General features: G+C 45.1%; 1 protein-coding gene across 2 annotated transcripts in view; it reads left to right on the top strand.

Annotated features, from left to right (window-relative positions):
• Nucleotides 1-13,510, top strand: part of EVA1C (eva-1 homolog C) — a 41,786-nt gene extending 28,276 nt beyond the window's left edge. For both annotated transcript variants that reach the window (XM_054165797.1, XM_054165798.1), the window contains exons 5-8: nucleotides 5,631-5,774; nucleotides 10,043-10,114; nucleotides 11,216-11,305; nucleotides 13,023-13,510. In XM_054165797.1, coding sequence (XP_054021772.1) covers nucleotides 5,631-5,774; nucleotides 10,043-10,114; nucleotides 11,216-11,305; nucleotides 13,023-13,411 — 695 coding nt within the window. In that variant the 3' untranslated portion in view covers nucleotides 13,412-13,510. The remainder of the gene's footprint in view (nucleotides 1-5,630; nucleotides 5,775-10,042; nucleotides 10,115-11,215; nucleotides 11,306-13,022) is intronic.
• The last annotated feature ends 753 nt before the right edge of the window (nucleotides 13,511-14,263 follow it).

The following is a 14,263-nucleotide window of genomic DNA, read 5'->3' as shown; positions in this document are numbered from 1 at the left end:
GGGAAGACTGCATTTGGCTGAGCAGCTGTTTGAAGCTGCTCAAAGCACACTCAGATGCACATCACTTCATTTGTTAATGTTCTCTTTACTAGCAATTCAGGGGGTTTCTTGCATTTTTTCTAGCTTAGATTATCTAACTTTTGAAAAGTACACTTCTTACTTGAGTCTAAAATGAGCCAGGGAACTCCTGCCTGTGTACATGCAGACTCAAGTGGTGCGCAAGAAGGAACCAATGTTTGAGCAGAGGGATCGCAGGATTTTAGGGGTTGGAAGGGACCTCCAGAGATCATTGAGTCCACCCCCCCTGCAAGAGCAGGACCATAGAATCTAGCACAGGTCGCACAGGAATGCATCCAGATGGGTCTTGAAAGTCTCCAGAGAAGGAAACTCCACAGCCCTCCCGGGCAGCCTGTTCCAGTGCTCTGTGACCCTTACAGGGAAGAAGTTTCTCCACATGTTGAGGTGGAAGCTCTGGTGCTGTAGTTTATATCCATTACCTCTTGTCATATCATAGGGTGCAACTAAGGACAGCCTGTCCCCTCCTTCTTGACACCAAGCCCTCAGATATTGATAAACATTTATTGAACCCCCTCTCAGTCTTCTCCAGACTAAACAGCCCCAGGTCTCTGAGTCTCTCCTCATAGGGTGCATGCTCCAGCCCCTTATGCTGGTAGCTCTTCATTGGGCTCTCTCTTGAGTAGATCCCTATCCCTCTTAAACTGGGGAGCCCAAAACTGGATGCAAAATTCCAGGTGTGGCCTCACTGGGGCAGCGTAGCGGGGGAGGAAAATCTCCCTCGGTCTGCTGGACACTCTCCTATAGAGCTTGGTTCCTTCCGCCCCTAGTGAATATGGAGCTCCACTTGCCTCTTGCCCTCAGCATTTGTACTGGCAGATGGATCCCCCACTTTGTGTGCACTCTTGCACTTGCAAGAAAGAGAGAAAGCCCAGAAGAGCACCGATGCAAAATACTTACAGACTGAATACTGAGCTCAGAGCTTCTTTCAAATAAACCCAAGCAATGGGCTTGTCTCATGCAGGCTTACAAGGGTCTCACAACAGGCTCTGCAGTGAGAGGCTGCAGCTTTTCAGAAAGGTTTGGTGCTGTACTCACTCTTAAGGAATGGCCTCTGCAGGCAGCAAGTAGTATTCTTAGCGTATCATACTGCCATATTTACCAATGGGACCTGGGATATAAAGGTATCAGCAACACTTTTCTTAAGTGCTGCTGATCCTATTGTACATTTTTGCTAGAATCAGCAGTTCAGATGGCCCTTTTCTGATGCATAGGCAGCACCCTGTGTGTCATGCTCTTGCATAAATTTCCATATTATTTGGTAACTTTCTTTAGGATTCTACAGCCTTAGCTTATTCCAAACTCCATAGTTCCCCCTTGTCAGTTTTTGTCCCCAGAGCTGATATTTGGGCACCACAAAGCACAAGCCATCCTGATTTGGTAGTGTGAAATCTTTGCTTTCAGTTGATTTTAAAAGCAAGCTCCTTATTCTTTTGCTGGTAGGCGCAGCCCAGAAAGCATAATGCAGCATAAGCCAGCAGTTTGGGATGAAAGCAAGAAGCAGCTGAGCTCCAGTATTGGAGGAATAGATTGTGAGGAAGTTTCTTTTTTGGGTGCCATGGTCCTTCACTGGCACATTGCTTTTTGTGTCACGCAGATCTATGTATGAGACACATGCCCATCATGTCTTAAAGATCACCTTATTAATAGTGGTTTGGGAGAAGATGTCATTCAGTACTTGTGGTGGGTTGAAACTGTTTGGACAGGGTGTGACAGGGTACTGTTGCCAGAGCTTGGCACAAGACGCTCGGAATAGCTCTGGCTGCTCCATCACCAGGAGGTCTTGTGTGGCAGGGTGGAAAGAAAGGGAGGGAAACCTCCTCCTGTCTGAACTGAGAGAAGCTTTAAGAAACCAGAAGACAAATTGCTTCTCATTAAAGCCTGCATGATTTATGGCATGTTATTTGCATGCCAAGACTTCCCTAAACAAAGCTAATTAGGGAGCTGAAAGAGCCTTCCCTCCAGAAACAAGGCTTTCTACTCTGTTAGGAAGCTGCAGTCAGATTCGATTGTTTATTACTGCTTTCAGAACCTCTTCTTGACACTCATATCTCTGTGCCATCCATATGGCTGTCTGCTCCAAATGATCCACCGACAGTCTTGGTGTGTAGCAGGCAACTGGGAGGAAGGCATGAAGAATGGAGTCTTTTCCCATCCGCACACTACTGCTTTTTCTGCCACTGCTGCTGGGTGCCACCAGCCTACCAGCATGCCAGGAATGTGCTTTTCAGAGGCAGTTTGTTTTAAATGTGTGGTACCAATTTAGTGAGCCCCAGAAACCTATGTGTAGCTCAGATATTACTTAGATATTCAGAATGTGGACACATTGAATATAGACTAGTGGTATCTTTGGGAGTGTGCAGTGGGACCAGTCACTCATTTACTCAAAATGCAGCACCGAATCCTCTCCTCATTCAGACGTTGCAGTAAGGGGTTTAACCAGATGGAGGATAAGTTACTCCTAGCCTGAGCTCTGCAGCTGTCTTGCTATTGAACCCCAAGCAACTTCAGTTGAAACTGGCTTGAATGTCCCTTGAGCACACACTGATTCCTCTGACTTCAATGCAGACACGCTTCCGTAATGTCTGCTTGTGGGAGATTGTACAGATGAAGCTGCAGATGTTAAAAAAGTGGCCTTCAGTACCAGGTACACAGAATTCTTCTGGGCTGAACTCATTGCTTAGCTGGCATTACAGCTGCTGAGAGAGCTAGCGAGGAGATAGCAAGGGTGCACATGAACCAGACAGAAAAAAAGTAAGCATTTTTTGACCAAATCACTAAAAGCCAAAGTCTTGTTCGGCCACAGGATGCTGTTAAATAGTTTTGATGTTATAGCCTTTACAGTTACCGTCAGCGGCGTCCTGCAAAAGCAAGCCAGCCTTCATTTACATTTCCTCACCTGTGACACCAGGCAAGACTTGGGAAGTTCTCCAAAGCAGGCCTGCCAAGAGCCTGCAGGCATATGATGACTGGCTCCTCAGGTAGAGGAGCCAAATCCAGCGTGAGTATAGATGATAAGGAGCTATTAACTCCCAAAGAAACATGAGCAAACATCTACCACAGGCAAAACGAAACATGTACTCACTGTATCACTGAATGTGTAGAGAACCATCAACACAACAGCCTCCTGGATTTTAAGACACTCTGAGTAGCTCCCAGGGCAGGAAATTTTGTAGGAAAAACATGTCAGTTTGCAGATTTCTGTTGTGCTCCCAAGCCATTCATTTATGAATCATCTGATAATTCCTCCTGATATTCTTCAGTTGTTTATGGATTTGCCAAAATAAGCTGCATGGCTGCCTAAAATGTCCACCCACTCATCTCAAATTGCCAGGGAGGGAAACTGAAGCCCCGAGGTACTTCGTAAGCTCTACACAAAGTTTAGGTCAGCTTTCCCTGTCTGCTCAGCAGTCACCTGGTACACAGAGAAGCACTAGAATGTTAAGCCTCTGAAAAGACAAAGGAAGAGATACTTTACTAAAATTCCATGCCCAAAGGTAACCTGTGAGCCTTTTGCCAAACGGTTCAGCCCAGCACCTCCTGATGGCTCTGCTCAAGTACGTGACTTATTTAGTGCTGGTGTCAGGGCATTAACTCTAAGTAATCACAAATTTGTCCTATTTTCACTTATTAAATGTCAGTCTTCTTTGTCAAGAACTGCAGTCTCAAACCTCCCCTTTCTCTTCCAATAAAACTGATTTGGGGAACCTTTTGAGCGTCGTTGCAAACACCGTTTCTCTTTCCTCTAGAGTCACAAATTAGTTTCATCAGTTGGAAGGTGAGAAGGTGCCATCCTTGTCTGAGTTTTATTATAGGAAGAACTACTTTAATGCCTAGAGAAATGCATTTTCAGACCTTTGGGGTGTCCCTGCCTCTGAAGACAAGAGTGAGAAATATCTACCATCCACAGAAAGTCACAAAATATGTTAGGTACCACTGATTGGAAGCAGACAGCTTCAGGAAAGTATTTACTTACTCCAGACTTGTAATTTCTGCATAGTTTCAAAACCAAAACCAAGGGATGTTTTTGTGGCTTGGAGTTTAGCATGTGTGGCTACTGCTAATTTAATCACATCTAAAGACATTCTTTCTTTTTTTTTTTAAAGCAAAATTTTGTCTTGACACAGACTTTCCCACTCAGATAATTTCAGCTTCGGTACAAAATCTTGCTAATCAAGTTTTATTCTTGTGCAATTTGTAGTGGAAAGCATTAAGTCTTGAATAAGGAAATTACAGCTCTGAGTGCAGATGTTAGCCAGGCAGATTTTCACCCATGATGCATGCCTCTTGCCCAGTCCACAGAGAGACATTCAGCAATCTGGATTTTCTTTCTCTGTGCAAACTCAGGGAAGTTTAGGCTGCTTTGAAAATGATGTAGGTTACCTCTTGTAATTAGGACATGAGGGCAGAGCAGCGTAGATGCTGTTGGGGTTGCTTTAGGTATGCAAACTTGGCTTGTGGTGGCATTTTATGAGAACAGCCTGGAATTTGGAACAGGAGAAGCCAAATGTTTCCCTGGTTAAATATTGAGCCCATTTTGACCTCTTTACTGTGGCAGAATGGCTCCTACCAGCAACAGACACAGTAAAGCAAAACCTACCTGTAATACACCAGACTTCACTATAGCCCAGGCTGTCACAACACACAAAAATTGGTCTTGCCAGACTTGAACTGAAATAAGGCATCCAGTCAAATCATCCCAATAACGCAGGGACCAAGAGAAAGATCTGCAAACAGCATTGCATCTCCCTTTATTTGCACAGTCATTTTCAGATGGAATAGATGGAGAACGATTTGGATATGCTATTTCTCCCCCCCAAGTCATCATGTGCTGGAGCATGTCCAGAGAAGGGCCACAAGGATGATCAGAGGGCTGGAGTACCACTCCTGTGAGGACAGACTGAAGAGAGTTGGGGCTATGCAGTCTGGAGAAGAGAAGGCTCTGAGGAGCCCTTATTGTGGCCTTCCAGTATCTTAAGGGGGCTACAAGAAAGCTGGGATGGGACTTTTCAGGGTGTCAGGGGGAATGGACTAGGGGGAAAGGAAAAAAAAAATAGAAGTGGGTAGATTCAGATTGGATGTTAGGAAGAAGTTCTTCACCATGAGGGTGGTGAGGCACTGTAACTGGTTGCTCAGGGAGGTGGTGGAAGCCTGGATGTTTTTAAGGCCGGGCTGGATGTGGCTCTGAGCAACCTGGTCTAGTGTGAGGTGTCCCTGCCCATGGCAGGGGGAGTTTGACCTAGATGATCCTTGAGGTGCCTTCCAGCCTAACAGTTCTATGATTCTATGAAGGGACCATAGCGGTGTTACAGTGGACACTCATTGGGAGCTTGAGGTGAAAGTCAGCATGTGGCAGTTAGCTCGCTGCAGGTTCACGTGTTGATTGCAGCTGACTTCCTTGCATTGACAGATCTTAATATTTAATTCTGAAATCCTGCTTAGGCAAAGATGTGCCTGAAATCAAGAGCAGATTTGTATCTGCAGTCATGCAAGTGGCAGCGACCGCTTCTAACCGCACTGGTGTTGTAGATTTATTGTATGCGTTTTTCTTTCAGACTGCTTGTCGTACACGGCGCTAGAAGTCTTATCAAAAAGGTGTTATGGGAAACAGAGATGCAAAGTCATTGTCACTAGCCAGGATTTTGGAAGTCCATGCCTGCCTGGAGTGACAAAACACCTGAATGTCAGCTATGCATGCGGTAAGAGCCAGTGCATGATCATTTCAAAGTTCCCATTCTGCTTGCAAAGCAAAACAGTGTCAGAAGGTGCACACATATGCACACACATGCACTCAGAGGCTTCCTAAATCTCCCCTTGCTTTTAACATAGGAGGTTTGTGGCATAGCCATGTGAGCAATCCCATGGGCAGAGCTGCACCAAATGTAAACTCAGACATTAAGGTTTTTTTTTTTCCCTTAAAAATGTAATTTGCAATAAAATCTAAAGTAAGTGTTTAAATATTTTGAGAAATACTATCAAAGTAAGAGTCTGTTCTACAGAATTCACCTGCAACAGGGCTAGGAAACATAGCCTGGCGTTGCCTGCCATCAGTACAGGTAAAGCAGCCCAGCATAATTGAAGCACTGTGTACAAGCCCAGTTCTGAAACCTGATTCACATGAGCACACCTACAGCCTTCAGCCTTGCAGAGGGATTTCCTTTCTCATGGGCAAAGCCTCACTGTAAGTAAAGGTTGGAGGTTATACATCCCTTGCAGACCTGAAGTCTAATTCAGCTCGTTCCTCAGACAAGAGGGAAGTTTCCCATGTTCTTTACCACAGACTAGTATCGTCAGGGGAAAGCAGAATTTGCTATGACTCTTTTTCTCTAAAGCAAAGGCTGTGGGAGACCAAAGTGTGATATCAAGGTGAGAGAAAAGTGGTTGCAGAACTTCTGTGTAGAGTCTTACTGCAGCTGCACATTTTTAGGAATGGCTGCACATTTCTTAAGCCTTGAACAGATTTCCTCAGGCTTTGCTTTCTGCTACTGGCAAGCTCTGGGGCTGAAGCATGAGGGTCAGGGGTGATTGTCTCACACACACCTCTGCTCCAACCAGAGGATGGGTAAATGTCTTTATTCACCAGGTTACTGATCTGCTTACTGTGCACTGGTTGGAAAGCTGCCAGCTCTGCTCTTTTCTGACTCTTTCTGGTCTGTAGGGAGTCACAGCAGTAGCTCCACAGGAACATATCAAAGAGTCCTTTTGCTGACTCTCTAGTGAGTGGTGGTTAGAGGGCACAGGTTATCTGAGATGTGCTTTTGGGAACAGCAGCGTAGGATTGGTTACTAAATCACTGTGCAGCTGAAGATCAGAGGAAAACGAGCCCTTGATGCTTCCTTGCCAGCATGAGATATTTTCTTTTTCAGCCCCCTCATGAGTTAGTTGTGAGATGGGAGGCACTGCAGTAATTCAGCTTTACATTGTTGAATAGAGCAGCAGCTCTGCCTTTGCACTGATGTGTCGTATTATCATGCAACTGCCTTCATGCTGGAGTAAATTTTTGAATGGGTTAAAGGATTTCTCTTTCATTTTGGTAAGGATAGCTACAACAGAATATTCTGTGTACTAGAAAACCAGCAGAAGTTAGTTTGCAGTGAAGTTACGCATTCTGTTATTTAGTGAAGTGCTTTTGCAGAAACGTGGGTAATAAATTGTGTTCTTGTGTGTTGCTGGCACATTTTGAAGACTTTTTTCTTCTGCCAAATTCTACTCAAATGTGCAATCTGAAGCATTAGCCAATGATTTGCAGGTCTAATTATTTTACAGATCATTTAGTGAACATGGGAAGAGCTTGTTCCTATCTCAGAATGACATTTCACATTCTTTCCCCTCTAGAAGATTCCTGACAGCTAATGCTTCCCAAGATGAGGTAAACAGGCCTTCCTCTGAAGTTGCAGGAGCAGCAGAGCACAACAGAGCAGACCACAGTCTCTGAGGGCTGTGCCACACTTGAAAGTATTTCCATCATGATCAGGAATGTGAAAAAAATCATACTCCCCACCTCATGGGTCAGCAACCATTCAGGGCTAGTGTGTCTGGCTGCATTTTTAGTTTTGCAGTTAACTCCTGCTAGTAGAAGCTCAGCAGGAGCCAGATCATGCTGGCTTCTAGCAGGCTGAGTGCCCCCAATAACCTGCTCAACATCATCTCGTGCCTGCAAGAGGTGGCATCTCCTGGTTCTTGCTGAGGCTGAACTTCAGGAGCCTCTCTCAGAAAACACAGCTCCTGACACCCCACATTGTATCTGCACTCCCTGGAGGCCATTCAGAGTCTGTCTGTGGGCTGTATTTGGCAGCTTGCTGTAGATGACTGACTCCTAACCTTCCTAACAAAGTAGTGCTGACACAAGTTGTACTATGGAGGTATTGATACAAATTCCTCATGCTAGTACCAGCTTTTCTGTTTAGTGACCTGATGCATCCTAGTTAAAGTCCTCATGTCTGAAATAAAGCCACAATAAAAATGAGCAATGCAAGCAATCAGGGGTCATTTTTGCCCACGCCATTTTGAATTAAGCATCCCCCTACAATAAATATTTGAAAGCCAAATTAAATAGCTATTCAAACACAATGGGAAGCCTTGAGGAAAGGATTAATCCTGTAGGGAGCAAAGCCCAGGGAAGTTCCCCCTGGGAGAGGAGCAGGAGGAACATAAGCCCAGGTGAAGGAGCCTTTGACTGAGCTGGTGCCCATACGACAGAAGCTTCAGGTCACACAAAGGCACTGGGATGGTGTGTCCTCCCAGGAGACTGTTCATAACACATGCATATTGTTCATAACAGCCAGGCCTGCAAGTTCAGAGTGCAGTCTGAAAATAAACCAACCTGCTCACTGTCTGCCTCATGCTCCTACAAAAATATTCAGGCACTGGAAAACAGTTAAGAATTACCATGAGGTACAGGCCAAAATAGATACAAGCTCATTCTGCCCTATCGCTGTTGGCCTTCTATTGCAAACAGGAGCTAAGAGCCTTGAAAAAAGAAGCCTTCATCAGGAAACAACTATGACTTTGAGCCGCCCCCCGCAAGTTGTGCTCAGAAAGAAGTGCTATTTTTAGTTGTTTTTCAAATGAAAACTATGCTAAGCTACAAACTTCAGTCTCCTCTGTTCTGTTTAACTTTCCTTAACACTATTTATTTGCAAAGGTTACTGTGTGGGATAAAGGTGAGCTTCATACCTGAAATTTCTTGCTTTCCCCCCCGCTTCACATCAGACTGAAAAATCAGTCAATCTGCCTTCACATGGGACAGGGAACAGGTGCCAAGATCTGAGTGTCTGAAAGCCCCATTCATCTAACAAGAATATGTGAACTGTCACTGTCTGCATGATGCACCTGCTGTTATCTCTTCCCATTATTTTAAGAAGAGCATGAAAACTTACGAAGGGAAAAAATCAATGAAGTGAGAAGGATGCAGCCCACTGCCACCTAGCACCTCTCCTCCTATCCTGCACACCTTCATTCTCAGTGACCATTCATCTCAGAGGCTTTACAGAGGCTGTGACACAAGACAAATATTTTGTCTGAGAACTGGAGTGAAATATCCTCATCCAAACCCAGTAGCTGGATGCAGTTTAGCATCTGACTGTAACCCATTTTATCCTGAACTCATAGGCCAGTTTTGTCTCCTATGCATGGGTTAGCACACCCCTTGTTGAATGGAAAACAAGGGGGCAGGTGCCACACTGTATGCAGCTGTGTTGATGTTCCTGGAGCTCCGCTCAGGCTGGTGTGTGAATTCACAGGTCCAGAGCTGCCCTTACTAGACCCTCACAGAAAAGTGCAGCACTGTATGTCCCCTTTGGTGTTTCAATGCAAATTATCAGTGCTCTACCCATGCATTCTATCCCTCAGGCTCCCTCTGCCTGCTGCACCTGTTTCCATCCCCTGCCATGTTTATTTCACTCTTCTTCCCAGTTACTTTATTCCCTTTCCCACCTCCTTTTCCTCCCCATCAGTGCTAACCCTGTGAGCAGCATGCTCTTTGCCACCATTCCATGCCACAGCATCCACTGCAGTGCCTTCTGGTGTGCTAGATCTGTGGGTAGTGGTGGAAGGAGAAGGACATGGCACTGGGAGCAGCCACCCTCTTGGGACAAGCCATCAGGGTGAGAGTATAAGTTTACAGTAGTGTAAGTTAGGGCAATGCAGCAAGCAGCAGCCCTAGCTGGGATTGACATGGTGGGGATAGGCAGCACCAACTCTACAAACACTCCTGGCCTTTGGGCATGAGGGAGCATCTCTGAGCCACTGAGGAAACTCAGGCTGGTTGTGGCACTGGGGCAAGACTTGCATACTGGCAGGGCTGGCACTTGTTTGTGCTGGCTCTGAATGCAGCCACCCACTATGATTCCTTCTGTAGCACTTTAGAAACTAAAATAATAAGCTGAGTGTTAGCAGCAGGATTGGTAATTTACTGAGGATCTGGTTGCTCAAACTAACTATACCATTTGTCTTTCATCCTTTCAAGTTCCTAAATTGATCCTCACGGCAGTCAACCCCCTGGCCACCGATAGTAAGTCTTCTGTAAAGCAGAACAATGGTATGTACCATCAAAAACATAGGGCTTGCTGCTCTCCTTTGTCTTTGATTAAAATAGGATGTTTTGCCAGTGTAGATCTTGGTCTGAGGGAGGTGGGATGAGGTCATGGAAACCCTGCAGAAGCAGGAGGGCAGGATGACAGGCTGGGAGCCAGGCAGGACCCATACCAGCATGACCCTACTGTCATGGCACTATGAAAGGAGTGGGCCATCCAGATCTACCTGTTACCAGCGTGATGTCTTCTAATTTTGATTGAACTGGGGGAAAAGCAAAAGTGAAGCTGCATTTTTTGTGTGTGTGAGGAATCTTTTAAGAATTATGCCAACACCTGCTCTTCTTAAAGGCAACAAAATTACTGACATGGCTAATGCATATTTGCTGTCATCAGTAATGGGAGTGTACTGCAGAGACTGGACTGGGAAGTTCTTCTGAGTGCTATGAAGCATAATGAAGTAAAATTAGTTCAGAAACTCTACTGGGAAAAGGCATGGGTAGTAGATAGTTTTCTATTCATCACAGAATCACAAAATGCCTTAGGTTGGAAGAGACCTTAGAGGTCATCTATTCAAACCATGGCAGGGACACCTCTCAGCTAGACTTGGTTGCTCAAGGCCTAATCCAGCCCGGTCTTGAAAACCTCCAGGGAGGAGGCATCCACAATCACTCTGGGCAACCTATTCCAGAGTCTTACCCTCCTCATACTGATTAACTTCCTAAGATCTAGTCTAAAGCTACTCTCCCTCAGCTTTAAACCATTCCCCCTTGTTCTGTCATTAGACACCCTTATAAGAAGTTCCTCTCCAGGGTTCCTATAGGCTCCTGTCAGGTGTTGGAAGGCAGCTATAAGGTCCTGCTGGAGTCTTCTTTTCAGGCTTGTCTAGTTACTCAGTAGCTTGAATAGTTCCTTATTTATAATTGGTTTATTTATTTTATTTGTCAAACATTTTTGGTTCTAATGTTCTGCAGGGTTCCCACAGCACAGCACTGGCCTGCCTGTGTTTTAGGTGCACTTGTTGGTTTAAAAGTTACGGAGTGACTATCAGTTCAGTAGCTTCATCATCAATGATACGATTCAATTTGCTTTACCTCCACATGTCACAGGTGTTGACCTTGATCCAAAGGAATCGAGACTCCCAAAGAAAGATGGAACTATTGTTAGCAACTCCTTGGCTACATTTGCATACCTTAGAGGTAGGAAAATGAGGCTGAGATGGTTTTCTTCATGAAAGCGTGACATTTTGGGGGGGAAGGGAGGACCACCTCAGAAGGTCACAACTTGTATTCTCATGTTTATAGTAACAATATTATCACAATATGATCACAGTCTTGTGGATGGGACAGTCAAAGCATGATTGATATTTATAGCATATTTTCCATCTTGAAGGATCCAAACTCTTTCAGAGAGTGCAGCCAAGATATTTTTTAATGAATATTTTTCAATGGGGACAGCCTGTTGTTCAGTATTTCTGAAAACCTGGTCCTGATCTGGGAGCAGAGCTGGAGACATCCATTTTTGGAAATGTTGGTTTGCACACATGTAAGGGATCATAGAGGGCAGTGGGAAAAAAAAGTAAAGAAAGCCAATCCACATCCAGCCCTCTCTGGTATGGGACATGGCAGGGTTGGTGACTTAGCAACACTTAAAGCTAATTTCATAGACTCATAGAATTGTTAGGGTTGGAAGGGACCTCAAGGATCATCTAGGTCAAAACCCTTGCCATGGGCAGGGACACCTCACACTAGATCAGGTTGCTCAGAGCCACATCCAGCCTGGCCTTCAAAACCTCCAGGGATAGGGCTTCTACCACCTGCCTGGGCAACCTGTTCCAGTGTCTCACCACCCTCATGGGGAAGAACTTCTTCCTAATATCCAATCTGAATCTACCCATTTCTAGTTTTGCTCCATTCCCCCTAGTCCTATCATTACCTGACACCCTGAAAAGCCCCTCAGCAGCTTTCTTGTGGGCCTCTTCAGATACTGGAAGGTCACAATAAGGGCTCCTCAGAGTTCTTTCCTCTCCAAACTGAACAACCCCAACTCTCTCAGTCTGTCTCCATAGGAGAGGAGCTCCAGCCCTCTGATCATCCTCATGGCCCTTCTCTGGACACGTTCCCACATGTCTATACCTTTCTTGTACTAGGGGCTCCAGAACTGGACACAGTACTCAAGATGGGGGTCTCACCAGAGTGGAATAAAATTTTCTTTAGGTGATTAAATGCATGATCACCAAAACTCTTAACACCACAGGAGAAGTCATGAATTTTGGAAGTAAGCAAAGCCTGATGTTCAGAAGTGATTCTGGAGCTAAGATTTCTGCTCTTCTGGGAAACACCAAGAGCCACACAGCTGTTGAGCATCGTCTCACAGACTTTGCAAGGGTTTCCCCTGCCAGCACGAAGAGTAGCTGCAGCCCCACAAGACAAGACTGTCTTCCTTGCTGGCAGCACCCAGCTGCCACCAGCTGCCATCCCCGAATGCCTAGACCCTACCAGCCTTGAGAGCCCCCAGCAACACCCCAAGTAGCCAGGGTTAGACTTTACAACCCATCAAGAAAGGCTGTTCCACAGCTGCCTCACTTGTTGCTATATTAAGAAGCAATCTCAGGGAACATCAAGGAAGAAAAATGCTCCCTACCTAGTCTGGCCTGGAGATGCTGCTGTGGTGCCACAGAGCCCAGAGTTGCTCTTCCCATGCCCCCTCTTCGTGAGGGTAAGGCCCATTTTGGCAGTGTGGCTGTTTGAGAATGCTAGTAAGCTGCTAATAAAACGATGGGACACTGTTGTTATTTGATCATGTTATTAAGAGGCAGGGATTTCTGCACTGCTTTGGCAATGGCAGTTGATGCTTTTGTAGCTAGACTTTGGCAGAGTTTGTCAAGTGTTTTAAGCACAGGCTTTCTGATTTCAGATCACCCTGAAAGAGCAGCTCTCCTGTTTATGTCCAGTGTTTGTGTGGGCTTAATCCTCACACTCTGTGCTTTGGTGATCTGCGTGTGGTGCTCAAAGGACATCAAGAAATTGCACAGAAAGAAGAATCAATTAATGCCAGGAAGTGACAGAGCATATGAGAACAGTGAAAATGAGGAGCAGGAGGAAGAGTCCTCTGATTCGGAAGTCCAGGATGAAGTAGCAGAACTTTACAGACCTTCTTACTCAGGTTATAATTCCACAGAGGCAGCAGAACTGGCTGAAAGGATAGAGCGCAGGGACCAGATCATACAAGAGATTTGGATGAACAGTGGTTTGGATATGACACCTCCCAGAAATATGAACACATTTTATATTAATGAACCATAAATGGCTTATTTTGGATGATGCCCTAGCCCTTTTTTATAAAAAAGAAATGTACCTTCTGTGAAGGAACATTTGTGTCAGTGCATATCATTATTTGTGAGGCAAGACAAAAATGTATGCAATAAAAGGAGAGTTTCAAGCCCTCGACCGTCTATAGCTCATTCAGTGAAACACTTGTTTGAAGCTTTGGCAGTTGCAAGGTATGGTGTCTTGTGAATTGTTTCTCTGTGTAATTTGGGGTGACCTGTCAAATGCATGTTAAGGAATATTAAAGGGGACAAAAATATTTAAGCAGCTTAACATGAGAAACACCTGCATTGGGACACCAACAAGTTAGTGTGCTGCAGCTCATAAATTACATGAGGACATGCCCTGTTGATGAGAAATCTATTTTAATAGCATGAGCAGGACAAAGGAAAATTAACCACAGGTTCTTGAAGCTTTTCTGCTGTTTCATTAACCCAGCCTTCCCCACAGAAAACTCTGTTCCCCTGGCAACAGTGTCCTGATTACAAGAGGGTTAGATTACAGAATCACACAGAATCAACCAGGTTGGAAGAGACCTCCAACATCCACAAGTCAAACCAATCACCCAACACCATCTAATCAACTAAACCATCGTACTAAGTGCCTCATCCAGTCTCTTTAAACACCTCCAGGGATGTCAACCCCACCACCTCCCTGGACAGCCCATTCCAATGGGCTACCTGCTTGAGACCAGCTGATGCAATTACTTGTAAGAGACATGTGAAAGAAGGGTCTCTGAGCTGGGAGGTCTGGAAACTAAACCTCAAAGAAGTGCCTGGTATTTCACTGAAAGTCTTCATGGTTTGAGAATTAGTTCCCTTCGTAGCA

Source organism: Dryobates pubescens, chromosome 12, assembly GCF_014839835.1.
Source record: "Dryobates pubescens isolate bDryPub1 chromosome 12, bDryPub1.pri, whole genome shotgun sequence".
NCBI classification, from domain to species: domain Eukaryota; kingdom Metazoa; phylum Chordata; class Aves; order Piciformes; family Picidae; genus Dryobates; species Dryobates pubescens.
The sequence above is the reverse complement of the archived record's forward strand: the minus strand, read 5'-3'. Positions and strand labels throughout refer to the sequence as shown.